Consider the following 24,123-nt stretch of genomic DNA (forward strand, 5'->3'; position numbering starts at 1 on the left):
TACTAAAGTACTCTCCCATCTATTCAGATTTAAGAAACTTTTATCCTTCTGCCTAATTCGATTCTTCTCATTCGCTTTGCCATACATCGAAAATTTCCAATGTATCATAATTACACTCAAACTTGTAAATGTAACCATATATACTAAACTTTAGGAAATCATGATGAATAGTCTTATCAATCTTTTGTGGTGGACTTGACCAGTGCACAAGAATGTGTACTCGATCCCTTAGTCTTTCACTTGACTCACATATACATGTGAACAAGGAACTAGTTATAACTTTCCAAAGATGAAAATTCTCAATCATCATACTCGACAACTTGCATGATTTCCAACTTTCTATCTAACTGAAAACTTTGGGTGATCAGAAGCTTTCCTTATTTGGTAAATTTAGACACTACCACAAAAGAAAGAATCAAATTCATATTTCCAATATTACTAGAAACATACAAACATCAAGTTTTCATAAATGTCATTGCAAAGAGATATTAAATAAAACAAAACAAACTTTTATTTATTTATAAATTACGGAAAAGACTTTTGCTTACAATGCAACTTTAAATGAAACCTATGTTATTACATGTTTCCTAGAAATCTATCATAACTCCTAAGAGTAGCTCAAGAATCCGATCTTCAATCAAGCGATAGAAATCCATCTTCGCGATCAGATTCAGCATACTCTTTTTTTAAGTTTCCTTCACTTTTCCTTTGATTCTTAAAACATCAACATGTGACCCAGTCACAACATGTAATAATAATCTCAGAAAAGAAACTTACCCGAGTTAGATAGTGGACTTTACCTGAAGTAGAGTCAAACTCATTGGACCCATCGGGAAAGGTACATGGGACAATCTCAGACTTAGCCTTTCTCATTACCATTTGGTCAACCGAGTTGACTATGGCCAATCCCTTTCAAATGGGAAGAGAAAACTTTTACTGGGTATCCAATGCAACCATTGTCAATGTCCATTGAAGGTTTGGAAAGTTGATCTACTACTCAAATTTACTTTACCAAAGCTCCAAATCATTGATGATTCAGCAGTACCAAGCAAATAGATAAGATCATTAAGGGTCATGTTATAGTCTATTTCATAGTAGTCCCAAAGGTAACTCACTATGTGACTTAGACAGTGATTGAACACCCAACATTCTTAAGACTTTGACACCCAACTCTCTCGGATTGTCAATATGTGACTTCATATCCAAGATGTGAGCACACATAGACCTTGCTTGCCATTAGGGCTTGAGTGACCTTGAACTTGTGGGTAAGGGTGAATAATTAGAGGAAGTGAAGTTTCAAGAGACTTGGGAAGACCATAGATGTCTGAACTAGACATCTTTTGGTAGATATTCAAGATAGTTGATTTAAAGTCCTTAATATAACAACCAATATGAAATATTAAGGCTAGGACCCAACACAATACTTTTATAACTTGGAAGAGGCATGCCGTAATCTAAGCTATAAAATATTTGAAGGTAGGCAAATGACGATTCACCAATTTCCACCATGAAAACGAAATAATTTAATTAGGTTTTACTTGTATTTGAAACTCCTAGATCTTTGAGATTCATTGAACTGTTCAATGACATGTTTCAATGTCAAGTATGCCCTTTAGGTTTTGTGACTGAGATGTCGAGGATCACAAAACAAGGTGTGAAGTAACCATGCAAATCACTTGGTACCCTTAATATTTACCCCTTAATCGATGTGCCGGTTAACCACACGTGCTCCACCGATACTATGATAAATATTAAGTTACCATTTTCCTACCTTGTTAAATCAAGCTACTGTACCGGTTAACCACACACGCTCCACTAACCGACTTAAACAAAGTGCAAAGTCTAATTTCATGGATTACACCTTATTCACATTTTCCTAAAGTAACTAAGATTGGGAATTTATAAAAGGTTTAGTTACTTTGTATATATCATTAATACTTCTAATGAAGGGAGAATTATAGTCCTTGTCTTACCCGTTCGGATAACGACCCTCCACCAGTCAAGGAAGCGGTGGGTGAGAGTGGACACCCATTAAACTGTCATTTTATAGGCAGTAACCTTATACCCCCCTTATAGAACGGCTTCGTGAGTGAGGCCTACTAATGGTAAGATGACTTGCTCTTATATATATATATATATATATATATATATATATATATATATATATATATATATATATATATATATATATATTATTAACTTGTAATATTATATAGTATAAGGGTTGAATTTTAATGCTTAAAATTCTAAGGGCTTAACTTGGAATTAAAGTATTCATAAGGGAAAACTTTTCAAATTCCAAAACTTGAGGGCAAGTTTTGAAACTATTCAAAACTATTCAATTTCCATAACTTATGTGTTTAAAGTGGTTTTAATCCAAAAACTCTTCAAGTTCCATAAATTGAGGATAAGTTATGGAAGACTTTAAACTATTAAAGAATGTGAATTTTCTTTATTCATAACCTATGGAAATTATTTATGAGTTTTATGAATCTTAAATGTGACTTTTCATATAACTTGAGGACAATTTACAAAAACACATTTTAGAATCAACTCTTAGATTAATTTGGATTGAAAACAACAATTTCACACAACTTCCTATTGATCTAAGCAACTCATAAGAATAATATAATTCAAATCAAACTTTTTCATGTAATTAGTCTAATCCTTAAACTAATACAAAACATGAATCTATTGACAATTATCTTTGAAATTGGATTAGCATGAACATTACCACATCAAAAACAGGTTTGCAAGTTCAAAATCAGCTTAGGGTAATGTTCCTAGTACAATTCCAGCCAAAACAGTCGAAGATAAGCTGTGAGGGGGCTAAACTCGTCGATTTCTATATAGAACTCGTCGAGTTCACGCATTAAACAATGAACTCGTCAAGTGTATTGAAGGAAATAGTTGAGTTTTCAGTCTGGACTGCTTCTTGGCTTCAAAAAATGTATCTGCATCAAGTATAAGAGAAAGCAAGCCTAGGCTCTGATACCACTGTTGGGTTATGAGCATTCTAACACTCCTAAGTGTACATGAAACACAAAATACCTTGGATCTATGTTTTCTCTATTACACATGCAAATATGAATATTCCAAGGTATTACCCTAACTAGCATATAATCTTTTGATATTTGAATAATAAACTAGGTAGAAATACATACATTGTTGATGCAGCTTAACTCCATGAAGCTCGAGAGCCTAGTGCCCCAAGTGTGACACCTCAAATGGTTCACAACATCAAATGCACTTGTAATAACTCAGAAAGAAATGATACACTTCATGAAATCGGCTAGCCCTCACCATTCCTTCATAGTCTCTCATGGTCGCCGATTTTGACAAGAATACGATACATATATAGTGTGTCACAAGTAGGGTTACACCATGTAAACCCTAATTGTCATGGCCTTTCACTTCCATGATCCATGGGTACAAAAACATCATGGAGCATCCATGGAGCATCCTATGGGATTTAGCCCAACTTGATAATCCATGGAGCATTAGCCCAGTATACTAGTAGGGATGATTTACACAATCAACCCATATATTTAATTAGTCTCCTTTTAATCACCGAATTAACTCCAAATTAATTCTTGATCAATACTAATTAAATAATCTTATTTATATATTAGAACTTATAATATATTACCAAACCTTAAGTGTTATTTCTCTCATTTTAGTCTATCCAAATGCATGATGCCATGCAACCCAAATGGACCATGCCGAGTCGGGTCAAGTACATACCAAATATACTTATGGACTTAGACACAAATCCAACACAGTCCAATGGAACGCTAGCAGGATCTGTGACAACCCGAAAATTTCTAGCTTACATTCTTCATTTCTTATCAAAGTTAAACTCGTTTTTGCTATTTTCTAGCATTATTTGCAGTCAATTAGAGTGTTTAAAGCCTAGTATAGGCAGGGTAGGGGTCGTGGGATCAGTATTGTGGGTGTATCGCCTTGCATTTGAGCCAATCACACCAACACAAGGTGTGTGCGGCCGCACACAAGAGTGTGTGGCCACACACCCATGCTAACCGCACACTCACCCTATATATATAGAACACTTAGCCATTTGGAACACTTTCTACACTTCCACAAAGCTAGGACCCGAAAATCCTCTCAAGTATCATCCAAATCTCCTTGAGGATCTTCATAAAAGGTAACATCTTACACCAAGAACACCAAGAACACAAGGTGTACGGCCGCACACACCATGTATGGCCGCACACCCAGCCGCACACACCATGTATGGCCGCACACCCAACCGCACACACACATATGGTGTGTATTTTGACCATACACTCCTTTGTGAAGCCATATACCCCCCTTCATACAATCATATATGGTTGCAACACTTCAATATAAGTGTTTACTAGTCCCTAATGTGGTCCCAATTCAATAATTAGTTGCTTTAAACACTAATTATATTCATATATGTATCATTATATGCTAAATAGGATCCACGTGTGTTTTCAAGCCTTCACTTGACACCTATCATCCTATACAATCTGTTCATCCAAACCACTCACTACAGGTGAGTTCATACCCCTTAATTAACATGTTAAATGTTTTTAAATGCTTTTATGGGGGGATACAAGTTTAATACTTATAGTTATTATATCAATCACATGTGATCAATAACTAGCAAACTAGTGGATTCTTACGGTTCAAACTGTTTACCAAACTCCTTTACTTCAAAACTGTTTTAAAAACTCTTTCACTTGTCAAATACTTTACTTAAACTCTTTTACACTTATATTCGGTGTATCTATATAGATATAGTTATATAAGTAGGACTGAAAGGACTTAGGACTGCTAGCCTACCCTACTTCATGTTCCTTGTTTGGTTGTGGAATTAGGGTATCAAGGTTAGTTGTCCGAAGGTCGTTTGAATCTTAGTTATATATTATGTATATGTATATAGATATAAAACGTTATTTCCTTCATAACCATTCCATGCCCTTGGGTAGCAAAGGTATTCAAACATGATCATACATTTCTAGTAAACTACTATAGGAGTAGTTTAGAATGATACTAATACTAGTACTAGAACAATGAAACCTACAATGAGTCAGTTCATACATGAGTCAAAGGATACAATGCCCTTGGGTAGCAAGGGTATACAAACATGTTAACACTATGATGAGAAACAAACAAAAGGCACTATAACATGAAACAAACATACAGGCTAGACAGAGAACGAATACACAATACAGCTAGCACACATATACATTACATATACATTAACACAATTATGTGAGCCATTAAATAGGGCATGGCACTACCTGCCATGACTATTTTTCTATCAGAATCTCCTTAATTGAGGAGCATATGAGTTTGAGTATAGATCTATATTGGATTGACTATCCTACACCTTGTTGCTCGCTACAGTGGGACTTGCAAGTCTATGGGTGCCAAACGTCATTTTTACAGCATCTTATATTGTCGTTTTACTATTGAGTCGGTAGCAAGATACAAGCCGATCACATGTTACCTTAAAATTTACAATTGCTTAAGGTAGTTAGTACAACAGTAATTACTTAATACAACACTACAGTACTATAATATTTTTCCCATTACATTCACTTCGTGAACATGCACACGATGCACGGTAATGTAAAAACTATATTTTTGGTTAATGATGTTCGAATTTGGGAAAATACACACTCTTTCAAGAGACACACACACAGTCACTAGATGCTTTGGTAGAAGGCTACTTTTATTAGGAAACATAGAGTTTTCTAGGAGTGTTCAAACAAATACAAACTTTACAAAACTTATACATTACATCTTACAAACATCTTACAAATGCTTTCATACAAACTCAAACACTAATATAGTTATGATCTCACCAGCTTTAAAGCTGATACTCGCTTTCAAAATAACTTGTATTCTCAGGTCACCAGTAGATAGGTATCGGTGCCAGGTTTTTGAGAAGATGGAGCTTGTTCAAGACTCCTATTTTATTTTGATGTACTTTTTGGTGTCTATATAACTTGACAGAACACACTTGTATGAAATTATATTATTGATGCAATGGATGATGTTGTTGCTTATTTACTACTTTGCATTGTTGTGATATTATACATGACGTCCTCCACCCCTGAACAATTATATCGTTCAGGTTTTGGGGTGTGACAGATTGGTATCAGAGCATTGTTTGTTGTGAATTGAGTATATCAACCCATAAAAGATATACTAACTATAAATACAATGGAATTAAAAATACTCTGATCAAGAGTTTATACTTTTAAATAATAAAATATTTAACTAAGTATATGTGCCTGCATTCATACTAAAATCCATGTCACAATGAGAAGAACAAAAGTATTACGATTGTTGAATATCACAGGTAAGCTTGGGGATGTATGGTCAGTCTTGGAAGTGGCATAGCCTGATCAACTATGCTAGTCCGAGGAGTGATTAGCACATGCCCAAGAATGGTTGTGATGTGTCAACAAGTCTAAAAACTTACCAACACTACCACAATGAGAACATGATAACAGAACCTAAGTATAAGATACTATAGGAGTATTTTGTGCCACACAAGAGTGTGTAGCCACACACCCATCCCAACCGTACACTCACCCTATATATATATAGAACACTTTGCCATTTGTAACACTTTCTACACTTCCACAAAGCTAGGACCCAAAAATCCTCTCAAGTATCATCCAAATCTCCTTGAGGATCTTCATAAAAGGTAACATCTTACGCCAAGAACACCAAGAACACTAGGTGTATGGCCGCCACACCTAACTGCACACACCATGTATGGTTGCACACTTGGTCGCACACACACATATCGTGTGTATTTTGACCATACACTCCTTTGTGAAGCCATATACCCCCCCCCCTCATACAATCATATATGGTTGTAACAGTTCAATATAAGTGTTTACTAGTCCCTAAGGTGGTCCCAATTCAACAATTAGTTGCTTTAAACACTAATTATATTCATATATGTATCATTATATGTTAAATAGGATCCACGTGTGTGTTCAAGCCTTCACTTGACACATATCATCCTATACAATCTATTCATCCAAACCACTCACTACAGGTAAGTTCATACCCCTTAATTAACCTTTTAAATGTTTTTAAATGCTTTTATGGGGGGATACAAGTTTAATACTTATAGTTATTATATCAGTCACATGTGATCAATAACTACCAAACTAGTGGATTCTTACTGTTCAAACTGTTTACCAAACTCCTTTACTTCAAAACTATTTTACAAACTCTTTCACTTGTTAAATACTTTACTTAAACTCTTTTACACTTATATTCGATGTATCTATATAGATATAGTTATATAATTAGGACTGAAAGGACTTAGGACTGCTAGCCTACCCTACTTCCTGTTCCTTGTTTGGTTGTGGACTTAGGGTATCAAGGTTAGTTGTCCGAAGGTCGTTTGAATCCTAGTTGTATATTATGTATATGTATATAGATATAAAACGTTATTTCCTTCATAACCATTCCATGCCCTTGGGTAGCAAGGGTATTCAAACATGATCATACATTGCTAGTAAACTACTATAGGAGTAGTTTAGAATGATACTAATACTAGTACTAGAACAATGAAACCTACAATGAGTCAGTTCATACATGAGTTAAAGGATACAATGCCCTTGGGTAGCAAGGGTATACAAACATGTTAACACTATGATGAGAAACAAACAAAAGGCACTATAACGAGAAACAAACATATAGGCTAGACAGAGAAAGAACACACAATACAGCTAGCACACATATACATTAACACAGTTATGTGAGCCATTAAACAGGGCATGGCACTACCTGCCATGACTGTTTTTGTATCAAAATCTCCTTAATTGAGGAGCATATGAGTTTGAGTATAGATCTATACTATATTGACTATCCTACACCTTGTTGCTCGCTACAGTGGGACTTGCAAGTCTACGGGTGCCAAACGTCATTTTTACTACATCTTATATTGTCGTTTTACTATTGAGTCGGTAGCAAGATACAAGCCGATCACATGTTACCTTAAAATTTACAATTACTTAAGGTAGTTAGTAAAATAGTAGTTACTTAATACAACACTACAGTACTATAATATTTTTCCCATTACATTCACTTCGTGAACATGCACACAATGCACAGTAATGTAAAAACTATATTTTTGGTTAATGATGTTCGGATTTGGGAAAATACACACTCTTTCAAGAGACACACACACAGTCACTAGATGCTTTGGTAGAAGGCTACTTTTAGTAGGAAACATAGGGTTTTGTAGGAGTGTTCAAACAAATACAAACTTTACAAAACTTATACATTACATCTTACAAATGCTTTCATACAAACTCAGACACTAATATACTTATGATCTCACCAGCTTTAAAGTTGATACTCGCTTTCAAAATAACTTGTATTCTCAGGTCACCAGTAGACAGGTATCAATGCTAGGTTTTTGAGAAGATGGATCTTGTTCAAGACTCCTCTTTTATTTTGATGTACTTTTTGGTGTCTATATAACTTGACAGAACACACTTGTATGAAATTATATTATTAATGCAATGGATGATGTTGTTGCTTGTTTACTACTTTGCATTGTTGTGATATTATACATGACATCCTCCACCCCTGAACAATTCTGCCGTTCAGGTTTTGGGGTGTGACAGGATCGCAACCTATGGGTGTTTGTGAACTTAGTGTTCAATGGTATGCTCCATCCCCCACATGGTTGCCTTATTTGACATAAATTGTTAAGGGATCCCTAAAGTAGTGTTGTCACCTCGATGAAAATCCTTAGGCCAGGTCCCTTATGATAGGTGTTTAGGGACGTAAAGTGACGATAACGGGAATGGGTAATCAAGGCTATAGTTTTTGATGAAATTAATAAATTTATTGTGGCTTAATGAAAATTAATAAATTTATTATTTGTGGGTTGAAAACCCTATATGCTCACCAGGATCCCAAGCCTGAACCACTCAGCTTTTTATATTACAGGTAATGGACCCAGAGCATAGTTGGATGACAATAAGAGTCTTTTCGATTATAGGCCAGTAGTTGTAAATAACTGTTGTAAGGCTTATAATGTATTGTTTATGCGTTTGGTCGGTATCGGAACATGACATCCTGAGGTTTTTTTATATAATAAAAATATTTTTCTTTTACAAATGTTTTGATAAATTTTTATTATATTTTTTTTGGGAACAAATTCCGCAACATCTTTTTGGAGATTACTCTGAATTTATTTTAAAAGCATAAACTAAATCGGTCTTTTCTGGCCGAGAAATTTGGGGATGTCACAGTTGGTATCAGAGCATTAGTTTAAGTGAACTAGGAATTTGTATGATTTCTAGACTTAAATTTAGAATGTTAAGTGATGATCGTGAGATGAGTGTCTACCATATTTTAGACATGAGCACTAGTATACTATAGGAAAGATGCCTAAAATACTTTTCTGTGCTAAATGTTATATGTTTGTCATATATGCCATTATTTGTTCGGATCTATGGTTTGTTGCCGACCAGATCTGGAAACCTTATGTGTTTAGGATTCTAATCGTATGACTACGATACTAGAACTAGAATCTAAATTTTCCTAATTTGGTGTATAGATCAAATGGAGAGAACTCGAAGTGGAACTGGAAATGAAAATAGAAACCACCAACCTCAACCCCAAGTGGTGGAACAGGTGCCGATAGCAGGAGCTGCACCAGAACCCATCACCATGGATGGAGTACAAGCCATAGTTCAGGCAATGATGGCTGAACAAAGGGAGGAAATGAGGCAACTATTGTTGAACAACATGATTGAACCTTCAATGCTTGTTGAACAACATGAATTAAATGACGGACGGTCAGAGGATGGAAATTACAACCGTACTTTCAGTCAAGTGGAACCTACAGTGGTAGAAAGGAATAACCCGAAGAGGGAAATCCACAAAGATGGGCGTATGTATAAGAATTTCTTGGGCGCCAAACCACCAAGTCTTTCTGGAAGCCCAAAGCCTATAGAAATAATGGACTGGATCTTCGAAATGCAGATGGTATTTGAAAGCTGCAACTGTAGCGATAAGCAGAAAACTGTTTTTGCGGTCAGAAAAATAAAGACCGGAGTTTTAAGTTGGTGGAAGTTATTGGCAGACATGATGCCATATGGAGAAGCCCTAAAATGTCTTGGGAAATGTTCTTCGAGCAGTTAAAGATACATTACTTCTCAAAGATAGATCTGACAGATCTAAACAATGAATTCAGAACTTGAAAAAAGGAAAAATGAGCATAGACGACTATGCTACTGCATTTACCGAAAAGATGAAGCTATTTCCATATTTAGTGCCAACTGAACTCTAAAAAATTGTGAGGTTTGCAAATGGACTGTCAGCCGACTTTAGCCCAACGGTCAAGATGGCAGCTACTCTGAAGACAGCAGTCTGAGCAACTAAAAATGTGGAAACCCAATTAAAAGAAAGGAATCAGGAGAGGGCAGAAGTTGGCGAAAAGAGAAAGTTTGAAGGAGCTTCAGGTTCCAACAAGAAAAGTAAGTTCACAAAATATGGTTTGAGAAAATTAGGAGGAGGAGCCGAAGCAAAATGGTGTGATAAATGTAAGAAGAAACATGTTGGGAAATGTGACGAGGAGGTCACTTGTTTTAAATGTGGAAATCCAGGGCACTACACCAGCAAGTGCATAACCAACAAAAGGTTGTGGTATGGATGCCATGATGAAGGGAACATTTTAAAGGATTGCCCGAAGAAGATAGAGGCAGCGAAGCCCAATCTCCCACCAAAGCCAAAAGTTAGAGCTTTCCAAATGACATTGGAAGCTGCAAAGGATGCAACGGATGTCGCTTCAGGTACTTTTCTAGTAAATGGATTGTCTGCTATTTTATTGTTTGATTCCGGAGCGAATTACTCCTTTATATCATATAAATTTGGTGAAAGAACAGCATCGCCTATAGAAAAGCTAGATGATGCCCTAATTGTAGAAGTTGCTAGTGGAAAATTCATACGTGTTAGCGATTATATTAGGAATATCATCATCGACCTGAATGGAAATGAATTCCAAGAAAAGCTGTTACCCATCGAGTTAAATGGTTTTGACATCGTTCTAGGGATGGATTGGCTTAGTGCCAATAATGCCGAAATACTGTGCAAGAAAAAGATAGTGATGGTAAACCCGTTTGGAAAGGAGTTGTTTATGTTATACGGAGATAAGCGTAGAGTAAATTCTGGAATCATTTCCCTAATGAAATCCAGAAAATGTTTATCTAAAGGATGCACTTCATACTTGGCATTCGTGATCGATGCTAAGAAAGAGAAAAAGGATATGCAAAGTATACCAGCGGTGTTTGACTATCTGGAAGTTTTTCCTGAGAATCTTCCTGGATTGCCCCCTGATATACAAGTGGAGTTTAGAATAGACTTGTTACTAGGAACAACACCAATAACAAAAGCCCCATATCGATTAGCACTGACATGGATGAAGGAGCTTATGACGCAACTTCAGGAGTTGTTGGAAAAAGGTTTTATTAGACCTAGTTCATCACCCTGAGGTGCTCCGGTGTTATTCGTGAAGAAGAAAGATGGGAGCATGAGAATATGTATAGATTACAAGAAGCTAAACAAGGCAACAATAAAGAACAAGTACCCGTTGCCAAGAATTGATGACCTATTTCATCAGTTGCAAGGTTCGAGCTATTTCTCGAAGATTGATCTTAGGTCAGGATATCATCAACTAAAGGTAAGAGAGCAGGTTATTGAGAAGACTGCATTCAGAAAAAGATATGGACACTATGAGTTTTTGGTTATGTCATTTGGACTAACCAATGCTCTAGAAGCCTTCATGGATTTAATGAACAGGGTTTGTAAACCATTCCTAGATAAATCTGTGATAGTGTTCATAGATGACATTCTTATTTACTAGAAAAGCCAGGAGGAGCATGGAAGACACTTGCGATAAGTGTTAGAAGTATTAAAGAAGGAGAAGTTGTATGCGATGTTCTCCAAATGTGATTTATGGATTCAAGAAGTCCGATTTTTAGGTCGTTTGGTTAACAAAGAACGGATTATGGTTGACCCAGCTAAGATTGAAGCTATGACAAAGTGGGAACAACCAAAGAGTCCTACGGATATCCGAAGCTTTCTAGAATTACCTGGATATTATCGAAGATTTATCCAAGGCTTTTCTTCGATAACTGCTCCATTGACAGCTTTAACCCACAAGGGAGCTACTTATGCTTGGAGTGAGAAGCATAAGGAAGCATTCGAGAAGCTAAATAAGAAATTATATGAAGCACTGATTTTTTCTCTACCCGATGGATTTGAAGACTTCACAGTGTATAGCGATGCGTCGGTAGTCAGGTTGGGATGTGTTCTACATCAAAGAGAAAAGGTGATAGCATATGCATCTCGACAATTGAAAGAGCATGAAAAGAACTACCCCACTCATGATTTGGAGTTGGAAGCGGTAGTATTCACCCTAAAGATATGGAGGCATTATCTTTATGGCACAAAGTGCAAAATTTTCACTGATCATAAGAATCTTCAATTTCTCTTTAATCAGAAGGAATTGAACATGAGGCAACGACGCTGGCTAGAGTTACTCAATGAATACGACTGTGAGATAATTTACCACCCTGATAAAGCAAATGTTGTTACTGATGCTCTCAGTTGGAAGGTAAACCTTGAAAAGAAAAGGCCAAGAGCGTTGAAAATTAAAGTTGTCTCGACAGTTGTGGAAAGTATAAAGAAAGCTCAAGAGGAAGCTTCAGAGAAAAATGACCGAAAGGAAGAACGTTGGGGCAAAACGTTAGTGTTCGGTACAAACAACCAAGGGTTGAAGGTATTCGAAGATAAGATTTGGGTACCTAAGACAGGAGGAATAAGAAATCTTTTGATGGAGAAATCTCACAAGACCATATACTCGATTCATCCTAGCAGCACAAAGATGTATAAGGATCTGAAACCCTACTACTGGTGGTCGACGATGAAGCTTGATGTTGTTAAGTATGTGGCTGAGTGTGTGACATGTGTGAGGGTTAAAGCACAACATCAGAAACCGTATGGGAATTTAGAACCTTTACCGGTACCTATGGGTAAATGGGACTACTAGAAAAACAACCTTTTACGACGCGCAATGCGTTTCGTAAAACGCTCAGACGATGCGCAAATGCACGACAAGGAAGGCCCTGTCATAACGAGAGACGACACGCTTTTGTGCGTCGTCTATACACGACGCGCATTTACGACGCATTTATGACACGCAATGTGTATCATTAAAACCCCTATCAAGAAAGGCCATGTCATAAATAAAGATGACACACATTTTTGCATATCGTAAATTTAAATGTTTAAAAGAATATATTTATGTATATATTAATTTTTAAATTAAATTTGCATTAATTGTCTCATAATAGAAATAAAATATCATATACAAAAGAATACAATCCATTGAATAAAATTTAATGTCATAAAATTCTAGTTCTTACAATATATATAAATTTGCATTCATCTAATCTAATATGTGTTTCATACTAACAATTGAAATGATGAATCCAACACTTGTATTTGCAGCATCTTATCTCTTTCAGCTTGAGCTTTCTTTTCCTCTTCTAACTCTAGAGCTATTCGCTTTCATCAACCCTGTAAACACAACACAAAATCACTTGTCATTTTCATTCTACTTTTAAAAGAATACACACTTGAATTGGACACAAAGACAGCATAAATATATAATAAAGGGATAATTTGATGAAATAACAATGTATCTTCCATTTATTTACCTAATAGAACAGAGATTGCATGGCTATCCAATATATCCTCCATAAAGATGTAGTATGAAAAAACCTGCATCCATAAGTTTAACCTTAACCATAAAGATGTAGTATGAAAAAACTTGTATCTACCAAGTAGAACCCAAAAGAACTAGAGTCTCAGGAAAGCATATTGGCATATAGCAGAAACATAATCCCTTTAATAAGATAAATATGATTGGAGGAAAAGGTTTGCACCTTACATGAAACCCATTCAGCAAATGATGGATAGTAAAGATCTTTAAAGTCCTCAAGGGGTTGTGAAATTAATGCAAATATCCGTTTGACTTCCAACTGATCGCCACTAATCATACCACTTGTCAATATCCGCAAATAGTATCTATCATGAACATCACGCCTTAACATTATCTCAGAAAACAAAATTAAACGATGTTTTGTGTGTTGAACCTTAGAAGCCAGCTATAAACCTGCTTCCATTGGTCCAAATGATGTGTAAATGACATATAGAACCATGGCATAATATTATAAGCAAATCTAGTTAGTGCAAATGTACTATCAGTTATTAGTTTATTACAGCATCCTACTTAGTACTTACGATTTCTTCCAATTACAACATTGTAACAGTGAAGAATCTACCCAAACACAAAGGTAACAAAATAGATTTTCAGGTAGAAAGTATAACCTAGCAGCGGAAGACACGTATCCAAAACATTCTAAAAAACCTGCAAAAACAAAACATTTATTAAAAAATATATAAATATACAAAAAAAAAACAAGTTTTATTTTTTAGACAATACCATGCCAGAGGTATTGCACATCTGTGCAAGCTCTTGACATAAAGCTTTAGCAATATTATCTTGAACATTTCGTGCAAAATTTATGCAAATCCAGCTGGTGACTATTCCATCATTAACAATTTTCTATCAAAACTAAAGATCATTAGAATGCAAGAAATTTAAACACGTAAAAAAACGATTAGTTATAAAGTTAGTGCTTCAACATAAGAATAAGGATCCCTTTCACGTCCTGTGTCATGGTATTTAAGCTAGAAAAGGTAAAAAAAAATTGGAAATACATCAAATTTTGGCTAATTTTTATACCAAATTCCTTAGCATAAGGATATTGGCCATAAGCATTGTGACTAACATTCTGCAAAAACAAAGCACATATTTATAGAGTTAGTGCTTCAACATTACTTCAAATATTTTTTGTTCAGATTAATGGTGCCCAAGTTGGACTCCATTTCACTAAGTATATATCCTGTAATGTTTAATTCAATTACTTAGTAATAAAATTTAATATTCCCAATTTAAATAACCACAGTTTATTAAACTAAAAAAATTATTACTCAAAATGAATCACCTTAGTATGATATCTTAGATCATCTCCTGCTTCATACTCCAAATCTGAACAAGTATAAATTATCATTATTATTAGTGTTTCAATTTAAGAATGATATAGGAAAAAAAAGATGAATAATGCTTGTAAAAAGACAAATATAACCTTTTCAGTGGTGTCATCGGAACACAAAGCCAATAGTGAACCTGTTGGGTCCCACTTCACACAATTAACTTCACCCTGAAGCCGAAAAAATTGATCAAAACATCAAAAATAATTTTTCCAAAATCTCATTTACAATATATATATATATATATATATATATATATATATATATATATATATATATATATATAACAAACCTGATGCCCAAAAAATATTTTAACATGGTGATTTTCACCAATTACTCGAGACCAACATCTTAACAATGAGGTAAACTACGTGTCCTCTGTCTCAGGGTAAATTTGGAAGAATTTATTTCATCTACATCACTATCCATAAAATTCATCATGCATGAAACTTGGATAATATGACAGATGGAGCACCATCTTTAGTAGAAAACTTCTCTCTCTGATCTTAGAGAATGTTTCTTGAGAATCAAATTTTTTATAACATATTTGTTTACAACATGGATGATTCCTTCTACCTTGAATGATGAAATAAAGATAGTTAGAACATTGATGATCCATTTAAACACCTGACAAGTAAACAAAGCTAGATTATAATAAACACATTTAAAAAGATCACCTTTTACATTTATTGTGACATTTGAAATTTCTAATTTATACCTGTTGGTTATTTTATGGAAAAAAAAAAAGATTGAGAATCCTGGTAAAGTTGATCTTCTTTCTTATTGTAATGAAAATTTCCAACATACAATTTTCCAGCCCCTTTAAGAAATGAGGCTAAGTGGTTAATACAAACAGTAGCAACAAGTGAATTGTAGTCCCTAAACAGAACTGAGTAATGCTTATCGTTGTTGATCTTCTTTCTTAGAAATTTCCAACATATGAGAAGGAATAGAATGAGGATTCACAATGATATCAGGAGTGATCCCTTCCACAATCCATGGCATGTCTTCCTGTGTGTAATTCATCCCAACCGTTCCCTTTTGATCATGTCTACTGCTAAATTTATATCCAATCTGTGGTATCCTCACTGACCTCACCCTCACTTGCACAATAGTTGTGCCAGACATGCAATATGCAGGTGGTCTAAATGACAGGTATCTGTTTTTCCGCTAATACATATCAAGATTTAATATATTATATTGGGGATTAAAATTTTAAACCTTGAAATCTCTTTTCTTTGTAGTGTTTTTGATGTTGATGATGATACGATTCAAAAACACAAGCAGCCGGGCAGGGAAACCGGGAAGTACCTGATCAACCATTCCATTTTCACTGTGACGTAAGCTTGTACTGAGATCCCGACGAATGTATCTGGAGGATTGCCCTTCAGCATCATCTTGAGCAATTGGTGTTGTCTTCCCAATAATCACTTCCTCACCCTAAGATGACAGTACTCACCGAAGGAGCAAGACCATAATTATCCAATTTATCATGAGAACCATGTCGCATACCCTATACTTAAAAAAGGAGGTCAAAATACCAGTTTGGTTTTAGAAAAGAAAGGAAACACCGTTAACGGTGTTTTTTTTACCATGGTGTTAGATCGTTCCGGACGACAAAAATCTTCCTTCACAAGTGTACCCATCTTCTTCTCTTCACCCCTGTAAAAAGTATATAACTCAGGTTTTGTAGTCTAAGGATTGGAAGGAGGGTATTTTTAGACTGTGGTCTCGATTATTGTAGGTAGAAGCTCATATTTAGGGTGCGATCGAGCCCACTAAGTTTTAGATGATATTAGCATACCTTAAACGAAGTTGTGGGGGAAATGTTGATTCAAGCCCTAGAAACCAAATCCAAGGGGAGGGGTTACCGATTGACGGTTTTTTCATATTTAACAAAGAGAAGTAGTGTGAGGGCAGAGATTTGGTGATGTTGCGATTTTGTTGTGCGAGAAAAGAGGAGTGGTGATGATATTAGGGTTTTTTTGAGTATTCATCAGTGAAAAGGAGAAGAACGATGGAAATAAGGTAGAGGATAAATGGCAGCCTTTCAAAATTTTGGGATTTTCATTTCTCCCCAAACAGCGAAAGAATAGAATGTGCATCTCATTAAATAAGATATAAAGCGATAGGGTAACACGACACATTTTTTAGGATAGGTGTCCTCTGTGTTTTTAAATTTTTTTGTTGGACACTAATTTTAGGGCGCACAAAAATGCTTTTCCTCTATCCTTCAAAATTTTCAAAACTGACATTATTTTTAGGGCACGCGCAAATACGCGTCCTCTATCAGTGTATGTCATTGTTTGCATGTCATTAAAGGGTTGTTTTCTAGTACTAGAAGACATCATTATGGATTTTGTAACTAAACTTCCCATAACAAAGAACGGTCACGACATGATTTGGGTGGTCGTTGATCGGTTCACAAAAAGTGCATATTTCATAGTCGCTAATAAGAAGTGGTCTATGGAAAATTTTGCAAAGATTTACGTGAAAGAAATAGTGAAAGCTCATGGTGTTCCCCTGACGATTGTGTCGGACCGTGATAGTCGTTTCATGCCGAGGTTTTGTAGAATTCTACAAGAGGAATTGGGTACGAAATTGTGTATAAGTACAGCTCACCATCCGCAAACTGATGGTTAGAGCGACCGAACAATTTAAACGTTGGAGGATATGCTACAAGCATGTACCATGGAGTTCCAAGGTAATTGGGATGAACATTTACCTCTAGTAGAATTTTTCTATAATAATAGTTTCCACTCAAGCATCAAGATGACACCTTACCAAGCTTTGTATGGAGAAAAGTGTCGAATGTTGTCGTATTGGCTTGAAGCAGGAGAAAAGCAGTTTACGGGACCTGAAATAGTCCATCAGACTGCTGAAAAGTTGAAAGTGATTAGAGAAAGGATGTTAGCTGCTCAAGATCGTCAAAAGAGCTATGCTGACAAGAAAAGAAAACCGATAAAATTCGAAGTTGGTGATTCGGCTTTACTTAAAGTCTTGTCGTGGAAGGGACTTATAAGATTTGGTAAAATGGGAAACTAAGTCCAAGGTTTATTGGACCGTTTAAAGTTCTTTAGAGGATTGGGAACCAAGCTTACAAACTATAACTACCAGAAGAACTAGAAGGTATTCATAACACCTTCCACGTGTCTTATTTGAGGAATTTCACGGGAGAAGTTCCCGACATCATTCCAATTTCTAAATTAAGGTTGGATGAAAGCAAGAGGTTAATTGAAGAACATGAGGCAATTATTGACCGTAATATTAACAAGTTGCGATGCAAGATGGTCACATGAGTGCTTATGCGATGGAAATATGCAAATGGGCCAAATCTCACCTGGGAAACAGAGAGTGACATGATGAGTCGCTATTTGCATTTGTTTGCTGATGTGTGATTCTGGGGATGGGATCATCTTAAGGGGGAGAGAATTGTAACTCCCATATTTCTAGGCTAGGCATTAATGATGATGTAATAGTCTAGGTTAACATTTGTAACTCGTTTTAAAATAATAAAGAGGAATTATGTGAATATTATGTGCATTATGTGCTTATTTACTTAATTATTATAATTTAATGAATTAAGGATAAAAATAAGTGTCGAAAATAAATGTTAAATAAAGCCGATATCTATGAAGGAAGTTGTAGTGGTTGAAACAATAATTCTAGAGATATAAAGAATACCGAAATCCGAGTTATAACGAAGAAGTTATGACCTATCAAAGTTTTGCGACAGAACCGGTATGATACTGCGTAACGTTAGTGAATTTATGATAGAACAATTTTTAGCCTTAGTGATCTAAACAAAAGTCGTAGTCTTCGTTACACCGAGAGCGTGCATAAAAAACGTCCACATCTGAATTCGTATGAGGAAGTTATGATTTTTCTAAGGTTCAGTATAACAGTATGCAACCCGAAACTCGGATTTTAGATTGCGTGGTTTTTAGCTGAAACAACCTAAACCAGAATCGAAGATCTCGTCGTTATTATTGTAACGATATAAAGACAAACGAAAACGCACGTCAGATGAAGTTATGAATTTTTAACGGACCTTTCCTGTCCAGGCCTGTTAAAAATATAATATTAAAAATAAAGTCAAACTTAGCCGAAGGAGTCAAAAGTTGTAGAGCATAGTCTCACCTACGCATGGATATAAAGAACGTCAAAAATAGAGCTCGTATGCGAAAGATACGAATCCTAGAAGTTTGGAAATTTGGATTACGCCCAGCATAAGGGAGTACGCTCAGCGTACTCGTGTTCATGGTGTGAGTTGGGCCACGTAGCCTACTTCCTCAAATAACACACATGGAAAGTGTTATGAATTCCATTCAGTTTTTCTGGTAGTTCGAGCTTGTAAGCTTGGTTCCCAATCCTCTGAAGAACTTGAAACGGTCCAATAAACCTTGGACTTAGTTTTCCCTTTTTACCAAATCTTATAAGTCCCTTCCACGGCGAGACTTTAAGCAAAACCGAATCTCCAACTTCAAAAGTCATCGGTCTTCGCTTGTTGTCAGCATAGCTCTTTTGACGATCCTGAGTTGCTAACATTCTTTTCCTAATTATTTTCAACTTTTCAGCTGTTTGATGAACCATCTCAGGTCCTATAAACAGCTTTTCCCCAACCTCAAGCCAACAAGACGGCGTACGACACTTATGTCCGTACAAAGCTTGATAAGGTGCCATCTTTATGCTCGAGTGGAAACTATTATTGTAGGAAAATTCTACCAAAGGTAAATGTTCATCCCAATTACCTTGGAATTCCAGGGTACATGCTCTCAGCATATCTTCAAGTGTTTGTATCGTTCGTTCGCTCTGACCATCAGTCTGTGGATGGTAAGTTGTACTCAAACACAACTTGGTACCCAATTCCTCTTGTAGACTTTTCCAAAATCGTAAGGTGAAACGGCTGTCACAATCTGACACAATCGTTAACGGAACACCGTGAAGCCTCACAATTTCCTTCACATAAGAATTCACAAGCTTTTCCATAGACCATTTCTCCTTGGCTACTATGAAATGCGCACTCTTAGTGAATCGACCAACGACCACCCAAATCATGTCGTGACCACTTTTCGTTAGGGTAGTTTAGTGACAAAATCCATAGCAATGTCTTCCCACTTACCCATAGGCACATGCAAAGGTTCTAAACTCCCATACGGTTTCTGATGTTGTATCTTAACTCTTGCACAAGTCACACACTCGGCCACATACTTTGCAACATCAAGCTTCATCGTCGACCACCAATACTAAGGTTTCAGGTCCCTATACATTTTAGTGCTACCAGGATGAATCGAGTATATGGTCTTGTGAGCTTCTTCCATCAGAAGATCTCTTATTCCTCCAAACATAGGTACCCAAATCCGATCTTGGAACACCTTCAGTCCGTGACTGGTTATACCGAACACCAACGTTTTGCCCAAACGTTCTTCTTTTCGATCATTCTTCACAGAAGCTTCCTTTTGAGCTTTCTTTATACTCTCTACAATCGTCGATACGACTTATATTCTCAACGCTCTTGGCCTTTTTCCTTCAAGATTGACTTCCCGACTGAGAGCATCAGTGAAAACATTTGCTTTACCGGGGTGGTAAAGTATCTCACAATCGTAGTCCTTAAGTAATTCTAGCCAGCGTCGTTGCCTCATATTTAACTCTTTCTGATTAAAGAGATATTGGAGACTCTGATGATCAGTGAAAAGTTTGCACTTCGTTCCATAAGGGTAATGCCTCCATATTTTCAGAGCAAAAACTACTGCTACCAACTCCAAATCATGAGTCGGGTAGTTCTTTTCATACTCTTTCAATTGTCGAGATGCATATGCGATCACCTTATCTCTTTGGGTCATAAAACAGCCCAATCCAACCCCAGACGCATCGCTATAAACAGTGAAGTCTTCAACTCCATCGGGTAGAGAAAGTATCGGTGCCTCGCATAGCTTCTTCAAAATCGTAAGGTGAAACGGCTGTCACAATCTGACACAATCGTTAACGGAACACCGTGAAGCCTCACAATTTCCTTCACATAAGAATTCACAAGCTTTTCCATAGACCATTTCTCCTTGGCTGCTATGAAATGCGCACTCTTAGTGAATCGACCAACGACCACCCAAATCATGTCGTGACCACTTTTCGTTAGGGTAGTTTAGTGACAAAATCCATAGCAATGTCTTCCCACTTACCCATAGGCACATGCAAAGGTTCTAAACTCCCATACGGTTTCTGATGTTGTATCTTAACTCTTGCACAAGTCACACACTCGGCCACATACTTTGCAACATCAAGCTTCATCGTCGACCACCAATACTAAGGTTTCAGGTCCCTATACATTTTAGTGCTACCAGGATGAATCGAGTATATGGTCTTGTGAGCTTCTTCCATCAGAAGATCTCTTATTCCTCTAAACATAGGTACCCAAATCCGATCTTGGAACACCTTCAGTCCGTGACTGGTTATACCAAACACCAACGTTTTGCCCAAACGTTCTTCTTTTCGATCATTCTTCACAGAAGCTTCCTTTTGAGCTTTCTTTATACTCTCTACAATCGTCGATACGACTTATATTCTCAACGCTCTTGGCCTTTTTCCTTCAAGATTGACTTCCCGACTGAGAGCATCAGTGAAAACATTTGCTTTACCGGGGTGGTAAAGTATCTCACAATCGTAGTCCTTAAGTAATTCTAGCCAGCGTCGTTGCCTCATATTTAACTCTTTCTGATTAAAGAGATATTGGAGACTCTGATGATCAGTGAAAAGTTTGCACTTCGTTCCATAAGGGTAATGCCTCCATATTTTCAGAGCAAAAACTACTGCTACCAACTCCAAATCATGAGTCGGGTAGTTCTTTTCATACTCTTTCAATTGTTGAGATGCATATGCAATCACCTTATCTCTTTGGGTCATAACACAGCCCAATCCAACCCCAGACGCATCGCTATAAACAGTGAAGTCTTCAACTCCATCGGGTAGAGAAAGTACCGGTGCCTCGCATAGCTTCTTCTTTAGCTTCTCGAATGCTTCTTTATGCTCATCACTCCAAGCGTAAGTAGCTCCTTTGTGGGTCATAGTTGTTAATGGAGTAGCGATTGAAGAAAAGCCTTGGATAAACCTTCGGTAATATCCGGCTAATCCCAAAAAGCTTCGGATCTCTGTGGGACTTTTCGGTTGTTCCCACTTCATCACAGCTTCGATCTTCGCTGGATCAACCATTATCCCTTCTTGGTTGACCACATGACCCAAGAATTGGTCTTCTCGAATCCAAAAATCACATTTGGAGAACTTTGCATACAGTTTCTCCTTCTTCAATACTTCTAACACTTCTTGCAAGTGTCTTCCAAGCTCCTCTTGGCTTTTCGAGTAAATCAAAATGTCATCTATGAACACTATCACAGATTTATCTAGGAATGGATTACAAATCATGTTCATTAAATCCATGAATGCTGCTGGAGCATTGGTTAGTCCAAAGGACATAACAAAAAACTCGTAGTGTCCATATCATGTTTTGAATGCAGTTTTCTCTATATCCTGCTCTTTCACCTTCAGCTGATGATATCCTGACCTTAGGTCGATTTTTTGAAAAATAACTTGAACCTTGTAGTTGATCGAACAGTTCATCAATCCTTGGCAATGGATACCTATTTTTTATCGTTGCCTATTCAACTCTCTATAATCGATACACATTCTCATACTTCCATCTTTTTTCTTCACGAATAACACCGGAGCTCCCCAAGGTGATGAACTAGGTCTAATGAAACCTTTGTCCAATAACTCCTGAAGTTGCATCATCAGCTCCTTCATCACTATCGGTGCTAATCGGTAAGGTGCTTTTGCTATTGGTGTCGTCCCTGGTAACAAGTCTATCATAAACTCTACTTGTCTATCAGACGGTAATCACGTACGACAGGAATACTCCACATCTCCTTTTTCTCCTTCTTAGCATCGATCATGAATGCTAGATACGATGTACATCCTTTGGCCAAACACTTTCTGGATTTCATCAATGAAATGATTCCAGAATTTACTCTGCGTTTATCTCCATACACCATAAACGACTCTTTCCCAAGCAGGTTTAGTTTGACTATCTTCTTCTTGCACAATATCTCGGCATCATTGGCGCTAATCCAGTCTATTCCAAGCACAATGTCAAAACCGTTTAGTTCGATAGGCAATAATTCCTCGTGGAATTTATTCCCATTCAAGTCAATTAAGATGTTTTTCATACGATGGCTAACAGGTACAAACTTGCCACTAGCAACTTCGACTAATAAGGCATTATCTAGTCTATCAACAAGCAAAGCTAGTTTTCTACCATATTCATGCGATATAAAGGAGTAGTTGGCTCCAGAATCAAATAAAATTTGGGCAGGTAATTTGTTAACGAGAAAGGTACCTGAAGCGACATCAGCTTCATCTTTAGCAGCTTCCAGTGTCATCTGGAATGCTCTCGCCTTCACCTTTGGTGGAATATTAGGTCTAGCTGCCTCATTCTTCTTCGGGCAATCCCTTGACATGTGACCCTCCTCACCGTAACCATAGCAAACTTTCTTGGTAAGTGTGCATTCGTTGGCATAGTGCCCTGGCTTTCCATATTTAAAACATGTGGCCACTACCACACATTTCCATAATGCTTCTTCTTACAATTTTCGCACCATTTTGCTTCCCTTCCTCCTCCTCTCGAACTAGACTTTGAGACTTGTTTTTTTGTTGGACCGTGAAGGTCCATCAAACTTCCTCTTTTCACCAACCTCTATCCTTTCCAGACCCTTTTCCTTCTGCTGGGCCTCCACATTCTTAGCTGCTCGAACAGTTGTTTTCAGAGGGGTTGCCATCCTGATTGTCAGGCCAAAGTCGGCAGTCAGTCCATTAGCGAACCTCTCAATATTGGAGAGTTCTGTTGGCACTAGGTACGGAAATAACTTCATTTTCTCAGTGAATGCAGTAGCATAGTCACCTATACTCATCCTCCCCTTC

The 24,123-nt window shown here is 36.8% G+C and overlaps 1 protein-coding gene and 1 pseudogene across 1 annotated transcript; one reads left to right on the top strand and one right to left on the bottom strand.

The window, feature by feature from the left end:
- The first annotated feature begins 9,600 nt into the window (after positions 1–9,600).
- Positions 9,601–11,530, top strand: LOC145007200 (uncharacterized). Its single transcript, XM_078966180.1, has 3 exons — positions 9,601–9,931; positions 10,551–11,200; positions 11,291–11,530. The coding sequence occupies exons 1-3, from the start codon at positions 9,601–9,603 to the stop codon at positions 11,528–11,530; spliced, it is 1,221 nt and encodes a 406-aa protein (XP_078822306.1).
- A 2,934-nt stretch (positions 11,531–14,464) lies between these two features.
- LOC145007201 (DNA-directed RNA polymerase II subunit RPB2-like) lies at positions 14,465–17,049 on the bottom strand (annotated as a pseudogene).
- Positions 17,050–24,123: the final 7,074 nt, after the last annotated feature.

This window comes from Lactuca saligna, chromosome 7, assembly GCF_052625555.1.
Source record: "Lactuca saligna cultivar CGN05327 chromosome 7, ASM5262555v1, whole genome shotgun sequence".
NCBI lineage: Eukaryota > Viridiplantae > Streptophyta > Magnoliopsida > Asterales > Asteraceae > Lactuca > Lactuca saligna.

Excerpts from the sequence above, each read along its gene's own strand:
- LOC145007200 (XM_078966180.1), top strand. The coding sequence starts at position 9,601 with ATGGAGAGAACTCGAAGTGGAACTGGAAATGAAAATAGAAACCACCAA. Across the intron at positions 9,932-10,550 it reads GGAAATCCACAAAGATGGGC|GAGGAGGAGCCGAAGCAAAA; the intron begins GTATGTATAAGA and ends TGAGAAAATTAG. Across the intron at positions 11,201-11,290 it reads TATACGGAGATAAGCGTAGA|AAAGAGAAAAAGGATATGCA; the intron begins GTAAATTCTGGA and ends ATCGATGCTAAG.